At 33.6% G+C, this 22,770-nt stretch overlaps 1 protein-coding gene across 1 annotated transcript; it reads right to left on the reverse strand.

Moving 5' to 3' along the window:
• Positions 1–2,676: 2,676 nt before the first annotated feature.
• LOC127227282 (vomeronasal type-2 receptor 116-like) lies at positions 2,677–18,639 on the reverse strand. The gene is made up of 6 exons (XM_051191627.1): positions 18,434–18,639; positions 12,757–13,036; positions 7,875–8,678; positions 6,947–7,174; positions 6,360–6,483; positions 2,677–3,596 (listed from the first exon to the last, which is right to left on the reverse strand). The coding sequence occupies exons 1-6, from the start codon at positions 18,637–18,639 to the stop codon at positions 2,677–2,679; spliced, it is 2,562 nt and encodes an 853-aa protein (XP_051047584.1).
• Positions 18,640–22,770: the final 4,131 nt, after the last annotated feature.

The following is a 22,770-nucleotide window of genomic DNA, read 5'->3' on the forward strand; positions in this document are numbered from 1 at the left end:
GTGCTGAGATGGGGGAACAGGGGGTGCATAAAGGGAACTGGGATTGACATGTAAAACAAGCTTGTTTCAAATTAAAATAAATATTATTATAAAAATATTAAGGATCCACTTTAAAGCCATTTGCAACTTTATAAGTGTAAATTAATAAATAATTAAACTTTACATTCTTTTCTTCACAGAGAACTTTGCTACTTATAAAAGGTCAAACAGAATCTTTGCCCCCATTAAGACAGATAATCTGTTCTGTAACTCAATCTTTCCCAGATACACTCTAAGATATTGGAGTGTAAGCAAGATCCTTCAGTTCACCTTGGAATTAAATATGGCAAGATATTTACCATATTTTATGTTAACAGATTTTATGTTTGGAGTCGATCTGTATCTGGGCTGTGAAGTTATACATGCATAAGTCTCATTTACCTGTTCAGGATCAGTTGTAGGTCCTGAAAAGGAACCTTGTTGTTTATATTGGGATGCAGCAAAGAAAGGAGGATGACCTTTTAGGAATATTTGATGAGCTGTTCTAGAAAGAAAGAGCACCTGCAATTGTGCCATCAGTTATATTGAGTAGAACAACTTGTGGGAAATAGCAAATGGATCATGATGTCTTTCAATCTCAACAACAACAAAAAAAGCATGTACAGTTGTACCATTTTTGACACGGATGATTGGGAAGGTCATAGCTTCATTGTTGTCCATTTTACTTATTCAGCCTTTTCTTATTTTAGACAGGGGTTTCAGACAATTATCTAGTAACTCTCAGACTTATTTTCCTTTTTATTAGTTATAATATCCAAGGTCTTTAATAAAACATAAAATATTAAGAGTAAAGAAAGTAACTCTGCAGGATAAAATGAGTACACAGAATACTCCCATCATGGCTATAAACTATGTATTCCCTCCATAGTTCATGAAATCCTAACCTCTATGTAGAAGATATCTAATTCAGTCAAAAGGAGACTAACATATTCTAAAATGAGTGATGCTTTTCTAATATCAATGAGTTTAGCCAATGTATAAGATTTTCTGGAGAGATGTTTAGTGCTAAATTGAGAATCTAATTGATGGAAGAATGTTTCAGTTTCCTTTGAAAAATGGGATAAACTGGTACCAAGAAATCATACTCAGTTCAAATATGGAAGAAGACAAATATATCTGACTCTAGTCCTAGAATATGCAAAGACAAAGAAGGGGCAGATTTCTTCCTATGAATACTAATTGAACACTAGAAAATTTAGGCTGCAATATTCTTTATATTTATGGCTGAGACTTGAGTAGCCATAAATGTGAAAGGAATCAAAGTTGCTTTTCTTACCTACAGGAGAACCATTTTTTTCTTTATGACCTACCTGTTCAAGTTAAAAGTTCTGGTCTGGTCTGTACTGCATTCCATAAGTACTTATGGAGGTTCTCAAACAACTTATACTTTTGTTACACAATAAATAAATGACCCAGACTGATATTGGGGTTCAAGCTATTAGCTGAAGGTCAGAAAAGCAAAGCAGCTGGTCACTAGCTATTACTCTATCTCATAATGAAGGAAAATCCTGGCTCCCCCAAAGTTCAGACTGCCACCTCCCCTCATTGTGGCTGGAGAATCCTGAAACTTCAATGTTTTCCCATTCTAAATGTGGCTGGAGAATGAGTGCCTGATTATGACTACTGAAGACACTTCCTATCTTTCACACCCCTCTGGTGTGATCCCAGGTGCTGAGATAATCTTTGTGCGAGCTGTTTCTCTTTAGGAATGGATCGATCTTGTGTAGATCTGGGTGGCCTTGGACCACAGAGCTCATTCTACGTCTTAATGCGCAGTACTACCACCTCCTCTCTTGAGGATGCTGGGATTAAAGGTGTGTATTATCACTGTCCTCTATTGCTTGAAACTGACTTTACTTTCTAATTCCTCAGGTAAGCTTTAATAAATCATACATAATATAGCACCAGATACTTTACTCCTGCTTAAACTTTATAGTAGATACTTACCTTTATGTTCATTCATTTCTTCTTCCACCATGTTATTGATTCTCTTCCTGGGTTGGACTTTTGGAAAATGGAATGTAATTAAGTTACTACTTTTTTTTCCTACATATTTTCCCTTGTCTATCACAATCACACTCCTCTCCACTACTTTATACTTTTAATAACTAACTATGTTTATTTAATGGTGCTAATGGGTGTTTTGATATTTGGCCAGTCAGGGTATCATAGACTATTGCCAGGCTTAAATTTAATAAGAAAGAAATATCATATTACACATGACCTTCATTTGTATCATTGTAAGTTGTAGCAAACAAGTATAGTCACATATTTTAAGAAAATTTCCATTCATTTAACAAATATCCACAAATCTTTCTCCCACACTTATTTATAAGGGAACACAATCATAACATATTATTTTACTAGAAATGTGACATTAGAAGTTAATATGTAAAATATAACCATTTCCCTGTTACTGTGTTCTTTAAATGCAATAATAAAAAGGAAAGGAGCAATACAGGTATAGAAATGATTTATTACAAAGTTTGATTTATGAGAATTAAGATCTTGATCAAGTTTCAGAGTTTTTCATTTGTTAATGAGAATAAATTGCATATTTTGACCAAAATTAGAAGACGAAAATCTTTCAGTCTTGCCTGGGAGAAAAGTTTTGTCTAAGAAACAAGTCAGGAATATTTAATGAGCATTTTGAATTCTAAAACGCACATTCCAGGATTTCTGAAAAGAATTTCCCCCTGATCTTAACAAAATAATGTAGACCTTTGGGGCAAAGATGCAAAGAAGCAAGCCAGCACTGGAGGCCAAGATAGAGAAAACCTCCACGGCCACCATTGCCTTCCCCTTGGTGCTGTGGTAGACAGGAAGGAAGGTCACCCAGACACTACAGAACACCAGCATGCTGAATGTCAGGTACTTGGCTTCATTGAATGTGTCAGGCAGATTCCTGGCCAAGAAAGCAACAATGAAACTTCCCATGGCAATGGAGCCTAAGTATCCCAGGACACAATAGAAGGCAATAATTGAACCTTTGTTACAGATAATCAAAATATGACCTTTTTCAACATGTACATCAGCATCAACAAATGGAGGATAAGTGCCCAGCCAGATTCCACAAATAATCAGCTGAATTGTGGTGCAAATTGGAATGATGAAGTTTGGTGCCCTTGACACAAGCAGCCACCTCAACCTTCTACTTGGATTAGTAACTTTGAAAGCCAGTACTACTGTAACTGTCTTGGCCAAGACAGTAGAAGCAGCCACAGTAAACACAACTGCAAACGTGGTCTGCTGCATGATGCATGTGGCCATAACAGGACGGCCAATGAAGAGTAAGGAACAGAGAAAACAAAAAATAAGGGACATGAGCAGAACATAGCTGAGAGTTCTGTTGTTAGCCTTGACAATGGGTGTGTCTTGGTGCTTCAAAAACACACAAAGTGTAAGAGCTGTCAGAGAAAAGAAGCACAGAGTCAAGCAGGCAAGAGACATTCCTAAAGGGTCTTCATAACCCAGGAATGCCATAACCTTTTTGAGGCAGTGTGTTCTTCCAGGGTCGGCATATTGATCATCTGGACACTTTACACACTGATCCATGTCTGAAAAAGGAAGAAAAATAGAATCAGGTTTAATATTTCTTGAATATTCACAATACATATTATATGAGTTCTCAATATTTTTGTGAAATTGGCCTCATCTTATGGGATAGATAGACAGTGAAATTTGGTTTTTGTTTAAGAATTAATAGCAACTTCAAAATATATAATATTTATTCACAATTACTTGAATATCTTGCTCATATTTATCATCCATATTCATGGTGTTTTTAGTAACATGACAGAAAATAGTAGTCTATGACAGACAGAATATTTATGTTTGTGCAATTAAGTAAACTAATGAGAGGATTTCATGGAAGGACATATTTATTCTTAACTATTCTGTAAATTGTGAAATTCACAAACATATAAACAAGTTCTTTCATATATATTTTCACATTTCAATATCAAATCTAAAGCCACATACTAATGTCCTCATGTAACCTCTTGGGTATGCAAAAACTACTAAGTCCATATACTTCATAAGAGAGTGCATAAATAATTTTCAAAAAGTAAAGACTGCATGAACCACTTTTAACCTAAAGTCTCTATATGTTAAAAGTATCACTTTTACTATTAGGTTCAATGTATGAGTTTTAGTTAGAAACTATACCTACTAGTTTTATTAATTTTTAGAATATTTCATTGCCAATCCTCCCAAGAAAAAGTTTAGAAACTTCTAATATGCCCAAGAATTTAATTATATTCATGTCAATTATTCTATTTGATAAATAAATCATAGTAGTGTAATAAAAAGATTTATGTATGACAAACAAAATTCAAAATTAATTAAACTTTTCATCAAAATAGAAACACAAGATGACTTTGTGAACTAAATGATCAATTATATCTAAGACTCCTTTCTACTCTAAAGATCAGGTACCCAGGTACTTTTAATGCACTCATAGAGAAAGGAGAACTTTTTCACATTGAATTAGAACAAGATAGAGAAGACAGTTAGTACTTATTACTAATGACTAATTGACTTAGCTACTGATTTACTTAAAGCACTGTGTGAACTGCATATTTTTCAAGTATGACTCCACTTGAAACTGGAACAGAATGACCTGGAAAGATAGCTGAATCATTGAGTCTTTGTCCTTAACAACCTGTTTGCTGTCACATAAGTTTCTATAAAATCTTGCTTGCTTGCTCACTCCACCTTGTAATTTTAGAGTATAACATGAAAGGTAAACTAGGCTGGGAATCAAAGCCTTTCACAAGTTATCCTGGCTTCTGTCCATCAGTAATATCTCTTCTCTTCCATTGTTATATATAGGTAATAGTGTGCTTACTCCAGAAAGATATCCCCAAGAGTATCTTCTGTAAGCATATTCATATGGACTTTGAAAATGCTGAATGATACTCATCTTTAATGCCTCTTAGAGTTCCATGAGTAAATAAATGTTTCTCTCACTTTTTATGTTTCTTAGATAGCTTTGTAATTTCATTTAAATATTTCTAACTTGTAAAATAAGTTATTTTTAATACTGATCTTAGTTTTAATAATTTAAAAAATAAAAGTATATATTGCTAAATAGCATGAAATAGATATTTTCTACCTCATAAGGACATAAGCATGATATAATATAGAATCGAGGGAGGGTCTTCCTTCCACCCATATTGTATAATTTATAACTTGTTTCAATTGTGGTACACAACAGAACAAAATTAAAAGCAGAGATTCCATTCATCCTATTCACCAATGGACATTCTTTGTAATTACTCTCATAGTTTTTTAAGCATTCATATGTTAATTTTGGGACAAACATCTTCAAACATTTTTATTTTTTAAATAATTTTACTATTATTATTTGTTATAAAATGTTTAATTTCAAGCATGACAAATACAAATGGCAACATGCAAATTTTAAAACTTTTGATGTTACCATTGATTTATATCCTCAAAAGTCAATATATTAAAAACATGATTATCTTCAATTTATTTTCTATATAGTCAGCTGTTTTTCCCCATTATTCCTCGATATTCTACAAAATATGGTGTAACATTTCAATTTTTTTTTGGTCTCTGATATCAATATATCTACACTTCTCAAATTTAAATTATATGGAATAAATATAAAAATAAAGCTTATATGTATCATCACAACAAAAGAATTTACATAGTTAAATAATCTAGTGCACTACCAACAATATCTCTATCAAAAGTTGCATAGGACCTTGTCACAAAGAATTTATCCCCAACTATGCCATATAAAAGTTCATGTTCATACTTGTTCTCAAACTTTCTATAAATTTTTCATTTAGAAGTCTATAATGGCTTCCAAATTCATATATGGACTAGAGTACACATAGAAATACATCCTACCAAGTGACAGATGGATACACCATAGATTACACTATAAAACACACACTTTTCAAACAGGATTTAGCATTCTGAGCATCTACAACTTGTCACAAACTTGTAGTGCACCGGATAAATAAGAATATGCAGTTCACATATATTTGGGAAGAAGAAAAATAGATGCATTACATAGTGCTGAATTCTAGATTGGAAGATAAATACTACAGTGATATTTAGTATTCTAAAACAGTTTCCAAAATAAACTATTATGTGCAATGTTTGAGAATGATGAGAGTATTACAGGACACAGGAGTGTTGTAGTTCAAGGAGAAGACTTACTAATTCATATAATTCCATGATTTAAGATTTAACATCAGTTACCCTAAGACCTCACTGAGAGATCATAGGCCTCATATGAGAGAAAATAGTCTAATTAAATATTTGGTGGATTATATACTTACCTGTCTTGTTGGAAATTTCATTCTCTGGGCAGGGTATACAATCAAAACAGCAGACAGCCTTTCCCTGCTGAGGGGATTTTCTGAATCCTGGACTGCAAGGAATACTGCACAATGAGGTTGGAGTCTGAAGAAAATCACAAATGGATTATAAAGAAAAATATTACCTACATGTTATAATTATAATGACTTAGAAAATGGCACTATTGTGAGGGAGCAGGAACTGGGATTGATATGTAAAATGAGAATGTTTCTAATTCAAATAAAAAATAGGTTAAAAAATGGCAGTTTTGTATAACATACTTTTCCACACATGCAGTAAGAAGTAACACATCATTTTATTTTGTGGTTGCACACTATAAAAGTATAGTGATTTATACAATGTGCATATACTATCTATATCTATCTATCTATCTATCTATCTATATATTATATATATTTGAAAATTCATTCTGAAAGCGACTCCAGGAATATAGAAAATGAGTTAGTGCATAAATTTAAAATGTTATATTATATGATGATGTTCAAGTCAATCTTGAGATTTTGGGAACCTAGGTTGCATGCATAATTCTAAGACAAGTCCAATGCACCTGACTAATATCTGTGTTCCACTGTGTCACCTTTTCAGACATACTCAATTGTTGATCATATGGTAAATATTGGGAAAACATTCCTATTTTCACCTTAAGACCGAGTTTTGGTAAAAAATCCACAGTGTGATGAATGTCATACTCTGTATTCATTTTTTCTTTCTGATTCATGTTCACTTGGTCTCCAGCAGGGTTTGTAAACTGAATGTTTTTCAGGAAAGGGACCATCTGAAACATTTATTATTTTAGTTTCTACTATGCCTATAGAATTAGGAGAGAAAATGTGAAGTTTAGATTGCCTTTAATTTTCATTCATCTGTCCTACATATGTGACTTAATTGTAAATCCTCTGATAGTAAAAGAAAAAAATCCTCAAAGATTTATAGTCATATATAAATCATATTATTACTATATTATTAATGTATTTATGTATTTAAAATACCATTAAATTAGAAATACCAGTTTCTAATGATATATCTGGAAATATTCTGAGGTATTTGCTACCCCATTTCCTCTATAATGTTAATCAGCTAAGAATTAGAGTTCCTAAATAGATTAAAAAGTGTGGCTGAATTAATGCTGTTAATTGGGACCTATTCACTAGATTGATCACCCATTTTGATCACTTAAAAGGCCAGTCAGCCTCATGTTGCCAATAAGAATTTCACAAGACAGCATTAATTTTTTTTCAAATATTAAAAATATGAGATGCATATGTGGTGAGAATATAGGAACAAGTATCAGCTTAGATTATGAGACTGTTTTAGTATTGACTTCTCTTGAATTTAATGAATAGTAAAGTTACATGACATAATGAAAGAGTAAAGAAATTGATTTACTGAAATGTTTTTAGAGTACTTGGATAAGACCTAGAGTGTCCATTAAGAAAAAGATAACACTATGTAACATGCAATCGAATACATACTACCTGCCAAGAGTCAAATTCCAGTTCTTTTCCATCATTACTTTGCCATGTATCTACTTGTTGCAGAAGCGTCTGATGAAGTGCATGGGCCACAGCATACACAGCATTATGTAGATCGTAACTTGTACCACTCAAAGAAATTTCAAAATGCTGATTGAATAACCAGTTTAATATTGTTATGGTTGGACAATTCTTCAGATTATTACAATTAAATGATGACATAGAACAATTAAAATACATCCACCATAATCTAGCAAGAGATATATCATTACTGTAGTTTGTAGGGTGTGCTGTCTGGATAAATGTTTTAAAACCAGGCAATTCAGAATAGTGATGTGAAAAAGTGAGAGTCCCATAAAAGGAGCTAAGCAGGAATTTTCCATTATGTATGATCATATCCCACTGTGTAGTAGTGACCCAAATTCTCTGAAGGTTCACTAAATTCCATAATCTAAAGTTCACTTGTAGATTAGAGTCTTTATCTCCATAAATTATAACAACTTTTGCTGAAGACATCATGATCTGGTTATAATATGTATCTGCATTTTTCAGGAATGTTTCATCATTTATAATGATACTCACAAAAGCTAAACAAACACCACTTCTTTTCATCTCTTTTCTCAATTCCAAGAGAAACTGAAGTCCTATGTCATCATCTGAAATGATTGCTCCCACCCAGTTCCAGCTGAAATGGACCACCAAAGACACCATGGCCAAGGCCAGAGAAGTGTCCTTAGGAGCCATGTGGTATAGATATGGAAACTGTTCTTGGCTGCTCAGGAGAGGATGAAAAGGCCCGTAGTAAAGCTGAAGGTCATAGAACATAAGAAATAACTTGAAGGAGGCCGAATGTATAATACTCAGTCTAAAACTAAGTGTATTAAACAAAACCTGTTAGTGTTAGGAAGTATTGAATTTTCATCACAATATTAAAATCATATCTATGTGAATTAGCAAAACGAGAAATGAAAAGTGGGACATAACAACAGATAATGAGTCATACTTTGTACTCCTCAAAATTGGAAAATTTAAATAAAATGGCAATTTTCTGGAGAGATAACACTTGCCAAAATTAAATAAAGGACAAATAAGCAATTAAACATATGTGTAACCACTGATGAAATAGGAGCAGGTATCAAAAGTCTCTCAGCAAAAAACAAAACAAAACAAAACAAAACAAAAAAACAAAAACAAACAAACAAACAAAAAACCAAAACAGATGGATCCAGGGCAGAATTAAACCAGAAATTCAAACAAGACCCAATACAAATATTCTTTGAAGTATTCCACACAATAGAAGCAGAAGGGTCATTGACAAACTCTTTACGATTCTACAATTAGTTTGGTACCCAAGCCACACAAAGACACAAGTAAAAAAGAGAACTACAGAACAATATCTCCCATGAACATTGATGGAAAAAAAACCTCAATAAAATACTGGCAAATTGAATCCAAGAACACATCAGAGAAATCCTCCCTCATGACCAGATATGCTTCAACCCAGGGATGCAGGGATAGTTCAACATACAAAAATTTATCAATGTGATCCCCCATGTAAACAAACTGAAAAAGAAAAAATACATGATCATGTCAGTAGAGGCTGAAAAATCCTTTTACAAAATTCAAATCCTTTCATGATAAAGGTATTGGAGAAAACAGGGATAACAGGAACATACCTAAACATAATAAAAGCAATATATAGTAATCAAACATCCAACATCAAACTGAATGGAGAGAAACCAAAGGTGATTTCCCAAAAATAAGGAACAAAACAAGGCTAACCTCTCTCCATATCTCTTCAATATTGTACTTAAAGTTCTACCTAAAGCAATAAGACAACAAAAGGAGTTCAAGGGGATAGAAATTGGAAAGGAAAAAGTCAAATTTTCACTATTTGCAGGTGATATGATATTTACAAAAGTGACCCCAAAAACTCTTACCATGGAAATCCTACAGGAGATAAACAACTTCAGGAAAGCAGCAGGATACAAGATAAACTCAAAAAATTCAGTAACCCTAGTATATATGAACAAAAAAGGGTCTGAGAAAGAACACCCTTTAAAATATCCACCTACAACATAAAGTATCTTGGGGTAATGCTTACCAAACAAATCAAAGAACTATATAATAAGAATTTTGTGTCTTTAAAAAAAGAAATTAAAAAAGATACCAGAAAATGGAAAGATCTTCCATGCTCTTAGACAGGTAGGATAAACACACTAAAAAGACATCATGATAAATGTAATCAACATATTCAATGAAATCCTCATTAAAATCCAAGCACAATTCTTCACTGACCTTGAAAGGATAATAATCAACTTTATATGGAAAAACAATAGACCCAGGATAGCCAAAACAACCCTGTACAATAAAGGAACTTCAGGAGGCATCACCATCCCCAATTTCAAGCTCTACTATAGAGCTACAGTTCTGAAAACAGCCTGGTATTGGCACTAACATAGACAAGTAGACCAATGGAATCAAATTGAAAATCCTGACATTAACCCACACACCTACAAACACCTGATTATTGACAAAACTGCTAAAAATATACAAAGGGGAGAGGAAAGCATCTTCAACAAAAGGCAAAACTGGATGATGGTGTTGAAGACTATAGATAGACACACGTCTATCACCGTGCACAAAACTCAAGTTTAAATGGATCAAAGACCTCAACAAAAATCCAGCTATACTGAATATTTTAGAAGAGAAAGTGGGAGGTACCCTTGAACAAATTGGTATAGGAGACTGCTTCCTGAACACAACTGTAGTAGCACAGACACAGATCAACAATTAATCAACAGGACCACCTGAAACTGAGAAGCTTCTGTAAGGCAAAGGAAACTGTTGACAAAACCAAATGGCAGGCCACAGACTGAGAAAAGATCTTTACCAACCCCACATCTGACAGAGAGCTGATCTCCAAAATATACAAAGAACTAAATAAGCTAGTCACCAAAACATCAAATAACCCTGTTAAAAATGGTGTAGAGAAATGGACATATGGGACACACAGGAAAGCGTCTGCTAAACTTGGAATAAAAGATGGACAAGAACTTTGGGTGACTGACCAGGCAGTGAGTTTCTCAGTCAATTTTATATTTTATATATCAACCTTCTGTTGTCTTTGATTGAGAGTTGAAGAAAGAAAGCCATTGTTATAGTTTTCTTTAGTTAGGATTAAAGATAAGTTATATATAAGACTTTAGAATTGTACACATAGGATAGATAGATGATAGAATATTTTCTTTATTTCTTGGTGTTAATGGAGTAAATATTTTAATTGTAGTTGTTCCTTAATAACTATTTTGTTATATGTAATTCTACTATGTTAAAGTTAACTCCCACTTTTTTTATTTAGACAGAAAAGAGTAGATGATGGGGAATGTTATTTTGTATATAATGTTTGTCACATTGATTGATGAATAAAACACTGATTGGCCAGGAAGGACGTGGCATAGCACAGCACATACTGCCACTAGTTACCATAGAGGTCTGCAAGTTTGTACAGACAGGAAGGAAGTGACATAGCTGGGCAGAATCAGAATATAAGCAGGGACAAACAGGAAAACGCTTTCTTCTCTGTACACAAGTAGTGGGCAAAAGAAAACAGGTGTGGCAATCATGGTAAGGCAAGACCTTGTGGAAATACTTAAATTTATATAAAATTTCTCAACAATTGAGAGAGAGCTAGCCAATAAGAAACCATAGCCAATGGCCAAAAGTTTCATAATTTATACCGTGTCTCTGTGTATTATTTGGGCTGGTGTGGTTGTAGGACCAGGATGTTCAGAAAGTGCTCATAAAAGACAAGATCTCCTGAGCAAATTGGAAACAGGTCGGGAGGGGAGATGCAGTTAGGACAAACAGAAGGGGAGAAGATGAGGGGGGAAGAGAGCATGAGGGAGCAAGAAGATTGAGTCATGGAAAATAGAAGAGAGCAAGAACAGAGTTTCCATAATAGAGGGAGCCATTATAGATTTAAACAGAAATCTGGCAGTAGGGAAATATCCAGAGACCTACAAGGATGACCCACCTAACAATCTAAGCAACAGTGGAGATGCTACCTTAACTGCCATTCCATGATAATGAGATTGACAACTACTTTATATGACTCCCTTGAGCCTTCATCTAGTAATTGATGGATGCAGAAACTGAAACCCACAGTTAAACAGTGAGCCAAACTCCTGGTATCCAGTTGCAGAGAGGGAGAAAGGGGTCAAGAACAGCCTGAAGAATTCCACAGAAACAGCTGACCTGAACAAGGGGAGCTCCTGGACTCCAGACTCATAACTGGGAAACCAACAGAGGACTGACTTAACCCCCCCCCCCCCCGAACATGGGTCTCAGAATGGAGGCCTGGGCAGTCTATGGGACCTCTGGCAGTGGAAACAGGATGTATTCCTAGAGCATGAATGGACTTAGGGGGTCTGTTAGACTAGAGACATGGGGGAGGGTCTAGGCCCAACCCCAAATGATCTGACAGATTTTGATGATCCATCATGGGTCGCCTCACCCTCCATGAATGGGGGATGGGATGAGGGTTGCTGGGGCCATGGCAGGAAGGGAGGGAGAGGGAACTAGGATTGATCTGTAAAATAAAAAAATATAAAAAGTTTTAAAAATCATATCTAATTTCTTGTATCTTTAAAGTACAGAAAATTTATGTCTCCAGTAAAACACTTCAAAATTTTGTGGTTATTCAAGTCTATTTATGCTAAAGTAGTGGTATGTGCCTCTAAAATGTCTCAGTATTTATGCTTTGAATTCTATACATCAAAACAGACATAAAACTATTTTTTACTTTCAATCTGAATTAGTATTAGAAATAGTATAGGAATGAATGTAGCCAATGTTTTATAAAAATTAGTTCCCCCTTCTTTACCTCTGGTCTTTTGGAGATATACAGGAGTGGTCCAAGTATGGCAGATGTTAACCACATTGGTCCTGTAAGTACAATTAAGTATCTTCTCTGATTTATGCAGTGGTAGTTAGGAATAATTGCACCACTTTTTGAGGTTAAACTTTTTATTCTCCAATCATTTAATAGGTTACATTTGACTTTGACTAGCAGTGAAATGTTGGGTAGAATATGTGGGTTTTGGTTGATTTCTTTGAGGGCAAAGTAAAGAGAAAAAATCAAGTGGATATTTTTGGCTGTCAACCTGGAAACAGAGAGAAGAGATGATTAGAGACTAGACTCCAAGCCTGATAATACCAAATAACACTAATAGTTTATGTATTTCATTTTAGTTTTCTTGACTAATTGTTGTACAGTGTTGTACAGTGGAGTATGAAAAATTGAGTTCTGTGGATATAAATAAGGATTTAAGAAAGAATTATTGGTAGGTATCTGTTACATGTTATCCTGTGATTTTTAACTTTGATACAGTTTCTTTTCTTTGTCTGAATGGGGTACTAAGCATGTCATCAATGAAAATAAATTACTCATTTTTATTATGGGATTTTAATAATTAACATTCATGAAAAAATAGGGTTATAATCTGTTACCTAGGGTGTGATACTTTATTACAGAGAAGCAGCCCTCACCAAGGACAGTGTTTATTTATGAACACAATAAATAAGTGGCCAAATTTATATGTCTATGTCACTGGCTCTGAGAAAGCTTGTAGAGTAAGAAGCAATTCTAACATCATAATTATCTTTATTCTTTCTCTACACTTTATACACTTTTGTCTTCTTCCTTTTCCATTTATTGCTGTTTAATCTTTGGTGATATTCTATTAATAATAACAATTGTTTTTTTTTATGAGGAATGAGCCCTTTTCTCTTACCACAGGGAGTAAGATTCCTTATAATGCATTCAGTATATTTTAATGGGACACAGATTCTTTGATATAGTTTTGTTCAATCTGTAAATCATGCCTAATAAAAATCTTTATTGTTTTATTGTTTTTCTTATTATGTTTCAGCTTTTCCCTCCTCTCACAGAATATTTTATCGCTTTTGGCCATGTTAGCTCACTTTTTTGCTGTGTACCTTGTCTCAAATGGACATAAAACAATCATGCTCTATAATTTTGTGCTTCTTATAATGAGTAACATGATTCTGCAGTGTGTTATTCCTTTATTTTTTAATGTTTCTGTCATATTAAGTAATGCCCAAACCTCCACTGCTTTCTATTGCCTTCCCATTCAGTACTGGATTTTATTCATTTATGTTATCTCCAGATTTAATTTGAGTTCTCCCATTAAAGCAGAGACATTAATATCTCAAAATATGTTGGTCTTCATCTTCCAAGTAAAGTTTTAGAATTTGTGTTTGCTCTTCTTATGGAGTCATACGTTCAGTTCCCATGAAATACTATAATTCTTTCATTTTGTATTTAATGGTTTCTATATCAAATCCTTGATTGTTTAGTGGATTCCACAACTTTAAAAAATTTTTTCCATGACATCATCAATATTTCCACATTTCCTCATTTGTTCATTGATACACCAGATCTGAGTCTTCATTTTAATCTATGGAAAAGCTGGAGCTTATTTACTTTTAAAGACACCATATTGTCTTTACCCTGAAGTAGAAAAATTACATGCATTTTCTAATTTTAAGGCACTGTTAAGCCTCATATTTATTGGCCATCATTTGTTCATAAGTTATTGAAAATACTTAAGTATAAGGATATCTAATAGTCATTACAGATGGAATAATCCCAATTTATTTTAATCTTGCATACACCTGTATTTCTGTATGCTTTCCCTTGCTTTATCTAAAGTCATAAATTTTCTATGCTGTGGAAAGCCAAAATGTATAAAGAAAGTAGGTACAAGTCTCCCTCCATGCACAAAAAATAACTAAAAATGAATCAGTAGTAGCAATAGATACACACTGAAAGAAGAAGCCTCAGTATCTTTAAGCATATAGCCCATGGTGGTTCAATATGGTTCAAATGGATGTGCCATATACAAAAGCATATCATCAGCACAAATTAGACATGATGGGTTTGAAAAGATTTTCAGGTGGAGAACAAATATCATCAAAAAAAAACAATATGCAAAACTCATAAAGAACTAAAATAATGTACCCAAGGAAATAACCTTCAAACAGAACTAATGTATATAGCTTCACATTTTTGGGATTTTGACTTGATCTGAATGGAACTTAGCTAGCTTCTTTCCCTGATAGCTCTATACACCTAGGTAGGAGAGAGTTATGGCCACAAACATTCACATCATGTATTAGATAAATGAGAAAATATCAGGAAAGTTTGATATTACACGATTGCAATAGCAGGTACCCATTGAATTATTTCAACACCCCATAAAGTATACCACATATAGATATTGCCAAATTGAGACTCTATTGATCATTGCATAAGTATCTCTGTAATCCTAGAAGCAAACCTATAGGAATTATTAAAATTTAGAAAAATAAAATACCTATGATAATCTTTCCCTTTCAAAATGTCAACAAACTACACATTCTAATGTATAACTGAAGCCACAAAGAAAAGCCTTTGCCCAGTCACAGAAATTATGACTATGTAAGTCATCAGAGGAGATTTCATATGCAAATTCTAATCTAATATAGCACACATCAAGAAAAGCTAATTCAATTCAGACATGTAGTGGCCTGGGCAGAACCTAGATAAATCAACAGTTCTGAAGGATTTCATTTGTGAAACTCTCTGAGTGCAGAATATTGGTCCAGTATACTGAAACTCAAGATTAAAACAAATTAATTTTGTGTGTTTTCTTCACATACTCTAATTTGTCACAAAATGAATTTGTGATATTCTACCTGGTCTGAGAAGAACATGCAATAACTAGGATTATCACATACCTACTTTTCCAGGTGCACTGTGATAGCAAGGGTTTTCAGCAGAAAGAATCCATCAAAATATGATGATATTTTGTTCCAAAAATTTTACATTATTACTGACATTTACAGCCATAGTCAAACATGTTTGTCACAAACAATAGCTAAGAAACATTTTTAAGTGCTTAAGTAAAATGATATTTACCTAACTTGTAAATTGCAATGAAGAAAAAAAGCACATAATAAAACAGAGAGAATGTTAAAGTGTTATTCATGTACTCATAGACTCTTAAATAGACTGGATAAGTAGAGTAATTACACAAATACAATGAATGGGAAACATTTTTTAAATTAAATGTGATAGAAATATGGTTCTCTGACAAAGTTTCAAAGTATCATAAAAGATATTGAGTGTAAGCACTTTGGCAGACTACATCTTCTTAATTACAAATAATTTTCCCACAGGATAGCCATTTGAAATGATAGGTAGATATACAAATATATATATATATATATATATATATATATAGTTCAACAAAATCATTTATAATACAGTTATGTTTTAGAAAGTCACATTTAATTCCACTTAATATATAACTATATCCTGCTTAATGATAAAAAAATCTAAATAATATGTGCTCTAATACTTTATTTCTATAATATCACACTCATCGACTTTTATATCATGCTCTTAATCATGATAGAAATACAATAAAAACACTATAGAACTGTGTGGACACAATGTATGAACTGAAATATATCACAGTTTATAAACATGCATCTATGATATTTTGTATGATAGATTTATATTTCATAAAGTGTTAGGTGCAATAATGTCATTTTTGAATGAATGAATATTTATATGTAGAAAAACTAAAGACATCTGTACCACACTGTTATTTTTGTACACCTGTGGCATTTATGTCCAAATAGTTAATTTTTGAATAAAAATTATTTCAATAATCATATCAAGAGAGATGATATCTCTGGTGTATATTGAACAATCAACTGGTGAAATCAAAATACCAGTAAATAGAAGAATTGCAAATGCTCTTAGCTCAACTGCCATGAAGACTGTTATCTTTTTTTCTGAAAATCTAGACTTCTGTGGGCATATAACAAAACACTGGGGTGAAGATTTTCTCATTCAAACTCTACTGAATCTCCCCTCAGAAATTTCTCATATTTGTTTGATATTTGGACTTCCGAATCACCTCCTTCATATTCTATTTCATTGCAAGACTTTTTTTCTCGGTTTAACCAATACATGGTATCACTCCTCATTCTCTCCCATTTCTGTTGTCCATTTTAGTATAATTTTTATTATTTTCATTCATCCTTTAAAATTTCACATTTACTTCACAGTGCCACATATCCATCTACTTCTGCTATGAATTTGTTTGCCTTCATCCATATGCTACTAATGAATGAAAGAAAAAAATCTTCAAATGATAAAACTTAATGTTGTTATTCCTCACAGATGGTGCAATGCCCTAACTTGAATGAGTTTAATTACCAGATATTAGATTCCTATTTGTGACAATTTAATTAGGATGCCCTGGAAACATTACACAGTTGCACAAAATAAATCTAAAACCCAATAATCGTATTAGTAAATATAATTTATGATCAAACATACAAACTAGAGTGTTCTGTGAAAATATTCCCACAATATATAAATACACTTGTGATATGAAAAGAGGAAAAGAGAAGTTATTGTAGAATTAGTGCCAGAAATTAAAGAGTCAATACATAAAAATATCAAATAAATAGTAGGAAATGTGAATCTGTTTGTGACAATAACAGTCCCCTTCCTCATGCCGACAGGTGCTACAGGCAACAGATTTTGTTCTAACCTATGACACTATATACAGTGACAGACCTTCTTCTGAAAAGTGCACAATCATACTTTTGGAATTATATAAGTGGCTGCTACATACATTTGTAATGTAGAACTTTGAAAAATACCTGGAATTGTCAATTAAAAATAACATGTGGCTATGGATGTGTTGAGGTAAAAAAAATTTAACAGAAGGCATTACATTCTCATAGTGTGAATGAACCTTCTTTTTCTGTACATGATTTTAGTGTTAGTAGTCCAACAGTATAACAGATATGAAATGATGAAACAAACTATAAAAATACAATATTATCTTAAGAAATATACTCATGAAGCAGGGTGGATATATTAAAGATCTCTCTTCATAAAAATTAGACATATCATGCTGATGAAAGAAACACTAGCAACTACTGAAAGAAAACCTTATTAAATCTCTAGGAAATGAACTCCTGACAATCCTTTTGGATTATATTTGTCAGGGATATCACTTGTCACCATGCAATGGGAATTGCCACTATTTTGGCATATATATATATACATATATATATATATATATGTGTGTGTGTGTGTGTGTGTGCGTGTGTGTGTGTGTGTGTGTGCGTGCGCGCGAGTGTGCGCGCGCATGTGCATGTCCTATGGTATGAAAAATATAGTATACATATATATGTATATATAGTATACATATATACATATATATGTTGTATATTGTTCTGGTATGTAAAATACAATTCTGAAAAGATGAATCAGAAACACTTAAACTGTGAGAAATAGGGAAAATACAACAGTGAAACAAAATAAAATTTACTTATGTCCTATATAGTGAGGGAGGACAAAACAGAAAGAATACATGGATTACTAGGATATGCCTATGTATATCTTTTCTATGTATCATTTACATTGATTGTTATTATTATTTAAGAACAAATTAATGAAAGTTATTTACCGCTTATCTAGATTCCCACTGAAGTATTCATTCTTCACATGACCAAACTTTGTATAAATAGAGAAAAAACAATCAATATCTTTGTCTCCTTCCCAAATTTTGTTGGTTTTTAATCTCCAAAAGCACCTAGGTTCAATTGAACTGCTGAACAGAAAGGAAAGCTTCAGGGTCAACAAGACAACCATCAATGAGAACATTTTTATCATGTCACCAAGATGAAAGGGTAGGTAAAAGTGTAGCAAACAAGTCACATAGAAAATCAGATGTCCAGTATGTCTGTACACATATCTGTGTCTCATTTTATTACTGCAGTCACTAACGAGTGCACTTATGTTTGCCTCTCACCTTGTTCTCTAGGGAGCTTGTAATTGTTCTTAGGCTTCAGGCTCTGCATCTGAGTTCTCATGTGCAGGTGCATGAAACATTTGGTAATTTTGTCTAAGGATCATTCTTCCTTCTATATTATTTATGATTCTGAACATGTCAGTCAACCTGAAGGCCCAAGGAAAGATTCCTCCTAAGTAAATAATGTAATAAGCATGGTTCACAAAAGAGTTTCTCCAAACACAAATAGAAATATTTGAAGCGGATTGCATCAGACATTTGAAACAAGTTTAAGATAGAATCCTCAGAAACAACTTATCCTAGACACAGAGCATTCTAGAGACATTCATGTATTATATCCATGAATATCTGTGATGTGCAATGTATAATCATATATTTTTTGTTCAGACAATCACAAAACATGCATTCTCTCTGTCTCTCTGTCTGTCTGTCTCTCTGTCTCTCTCTCTCGCACACATACACACACACAATTCATAGGCACATAGGCACTAACTTTGCCTAATACTGAACAAAAACTCCCACAGTTACAAATAGTAGATAGGGAACTAATCATCATCATGAAATCAAAAATGTTCACCAGTATCTTAAAGTTAAAGGAGAATCTAAAAATACCTTAGAGTTCTGCTAGTGAGCTGGGCTTAAGTTTCCATGTGTTGATATATTGATATCAAACATTTATATATCTAACATATTGGTTTCACTCATTATTTTTTTAATTATATAAACAGAGTGGTACCTGTAATTGACTCCATAGTTTTTAAGTAAATTTATTTATTTATTTATATGAATGATTTATTCATTTTTATTTGTGGTGGGTATTGTTCCTGTTTTATATTTTCCCTCTTATTGAAAATTGCTTCTTTTCTCACTCAATCAGTTTTTGTTTAAGGCCTGCCCCTTTATTGTTCCTCCATTTTCCTCCACACATTCCCTCTGATCCTGTTCCACTGTGTATTTAGAAAACAAAAAGGCTTTTAACAGAAAGAAATAATTCCAAAATAAAGCACAATATTCAGAAACCTCCTTGTTCTCTTACTTACAAATTCCATAAACATGCTACTCTGGAAGACACAATATATATGCAAAGAAACTGCAGGTTAAAGAAGAGAAGAAAATTATATTTAAATAAAATAAACATGATACATCACAAAAAGGGAAAGCTCTAATATGACACTGAATGACAAGGAACTTCCAAAGATACACTTGACTTTATTTTGTTTTGGCCATTTACATTTAGACATTCAACATACCATTAAGAATCATTTTTTATTTTTTTTACCCCAGAGAGTCTCCCTTGGAAATAAACTATGTTTTTATTTAAAAGTGGTTATCGATGGGACATTATTTCTTGTGGTGATATCTTGCTTGTACAAATAAGGCCTGTCTGAAGGTAGGACAATGGAACTTTCCACTAACTAATCATAGAGGCCTGGAGGTATAAACAGACAGACATAAAATAAGATAGCTGGGCAGAAACAGGATCTAAGCATGGAGAAACAGGTACTCAATCTCTTGTCTGCTGAGATAATAAGGGGGTGGGGTATGGTCATGGATTTCTCCTTCTCTGTATCTCTCAGCATTTTTCTGTATATCTGACTCTGGGATTTTATTAGTTAAACCAATTGAGAACTCCTTTTACAGCTTCTATGTTAGGGATAGGAATGTGTGTTCACTTTTTTCAGCTTTAGGTCCTCATCTGGTACTGACCAGTGAAGGCCCTGTTCTTGCTGTCGTAGTTACTATAAGTTTATACAGGTATTGATTATGTTGATTTAGGGCCTCAATTTCTTAGTGTCCTCAATCTTCTGTAGTTTTTACATGTTTTCTGCCTGTTCTATGTAAGGAGTAAGGTTTTTCTACCTGCCCTTGTTCATGTCCCGCCATCACGCCAGCCCCAAATAATACACAGAGACTCTGTATTTGATATAATGCTGTTGGCCCGTTATTTGTTTCTTATCGGCTAGCTCTGTCTTGATTATTAACCCATTTCTGTTAATCTAATATTTCCATGTGCTCTTACCAGAGAGCCAGCTGCCGTCCTGTTCTCTCCAGATTCTCCATGTTCTCCTCTTCTTCCTTCCTCTTTCTTCCTCATCTCCTAGTCCTGCCTATCTAGCTTTCCTATTGGCCAACAGTGCTTTATTCATTAACCAGTGTGAGAAACATATACAGAATGACATCTCCCATCATCTCCTCTTTTCTGTCTAAAATAAAAAGAAGGGTTTTAACCTTAACATAGCAAAATATATCACACAACATTTATCAAGTAAGAATTTTCCTTTTCCATAAAATGGTATCTGTCTCCCCTAACCTCTTATTACATATGTAAAGCCCCGAGTTCTGTAGAATAAAGTTGTTTATTGTGTTTAGATCTGCAGGCGGTAGGAAGAAAGACACAGGGCCTGGCTGGAGCTTCTGTTACTTCAAAGCCCACACCCAGTGACAATCTTTCTTCAACAAGAGCACATCTACTGAAACAAAATATCACAACTAATTGTGCCAACTCTTATGAGATTAGGGGTCCATTTTTATTGAAACCATCATATTTCCCTGACCTCCATATTCTTGTATCCATGTAAGGAGTAAGTTTTTTTTTTTTTTTTTCCCGATGCTGGTCTTGTCCCACAGTTGGGCCAGCCCCAATTAATACACTGAGACTCTGTATTTGATATAATGCTATTGGCCAGGTACTAGTTTCTTATTGGCTAGCTCTGTTTTAGTTATTAACCCATTTCTGTTGATCTAATATTTCCACATGCTTTCTTCTTACTGGGGAATGGGGCAGGCATCTTGTCTCCCCAGTCTCTCCATCTTGATTCCTCCTTACCCTTTTCTCTTTCCTCCTTTTCTCCTAGTTCCTCCTATCTTCCTTTCCTATTGGCCAACAAACAGTGCTTTGTTCATTAACCAGTATGAGAAACATATACAGAATGGCATCTCCCATCATCTCCTCTTTTCTGTCTAAATAAAAAGAAGGGTTTTAACCTTAACATAGCAAAATATATCACACAACAGTTATCAAAAAGAATCACAGTTAACAATATTTAGTCCATTAACATTTATCAAGATTTGAAGAAAATATTTCATCATCTATCCTATCTTTGTGTGTCTAAAGTCTATGTGTAACTTATTTTTAATTCCAACTAAGGAAAACAATTACCATAACTATTTGTGTTCAACTCTTATGAGATTAGGGGGTTTATTTTCATTCAAACCATCATATTTCCCTGGCGTCCATATCAGAATGTAAACATGCATCTAGTTAAACTTCAAAATCTCCATACTATGTAACAATCTGAACACTATTTAAAAGTCCCATGTCAAAGTTTCTTCAGAGACTCAAGGCAATCTTTTATCTGCAACCCTCTATAAAATCATAATAATAATAAAGGATTATGTACATCCAAGAAACACAGGATATCCATTACAGTTACAGCAGGGAAGAAAGGGGTCAGAGTGAGGAAATACTGGACCAAAGCAAGACTGAAAAAAAAAAACTAAGCAAATTCCAATAGTTATATCTCCATGTCTGATGTCAAAGCAATATTGAGATGTTCAACTCCTTTTAGGTTTTCTGACAACAACACTCATTTTTCTCTGGTTTTTGCCCCAAATCCTGTTAACAGCTTTCCTTAACAGGTTTCACAGAGCTCTGGCATCTCCAACATTTTGCATCTTGGTACCTCGGAGGAAATTCAGCTTCACAGTCACAGCTTGACACAAAGAATTCTCTTGGTGTTCATTCAAGGTCATACCTGCCTCAATGGCTTTCCTTAGGCATGGAGGGAAATTCCATACATTCTTTTTTTTTTTTTTTTTTTTTTTTTTTTTTGCTTTGTATCTTTGATTCTTAACCCAGAATCTCATGTCCAAACCTACAAAGTACAGTTTTTTTTTTTTCTGGTGTGGGTTCATGCCTCTCTTCAATGGGATTTTCATCTGCTTTCTGTTTGCAATAGTTTCCTTATCTGTTTAAGCTTGGATGTCCTTGA

This window comes from Phodopus roborovskii, unplaced genomic scaffold, assembly GCF_943737965.1.
Source record: "Phodopus roborovskii unplaced genomic scaffold, PHOROB, whole genome shotgun sequence".
Classification (NCBI taxonomy): Eukaryota; Metazoa; Chordata; class Mammalia; order Rodentia; family Cricetidae; genus Phodopus; species Phodopus roborovskii.

Excerpts from the sequence above, each read along its gene's own strand:
- LOC127227282 (XM_051191627.1), bottom strand. The coding sequence starts at position 18,639 with ATGATAAAAATGTTCTCATTGATGGTTGTCTTGTTGACCCTGAAGCTT. Across the intron at positions 7,175-7,874 it reads TGGAATTTGACTCTTGGCAG|ATGGTCCCTTTCCTGAAAAA; the intron begins GTAGTATGTATT and ends TAAATGTTTCAG. Across the intron at positions 6,484-6,946 it reads GGAACACAGATATTAGTCAG|ACTCCAACCTCATTGTGCAG; the intron begins GTGCATTGGACT and ends GATTTTCTTCAG.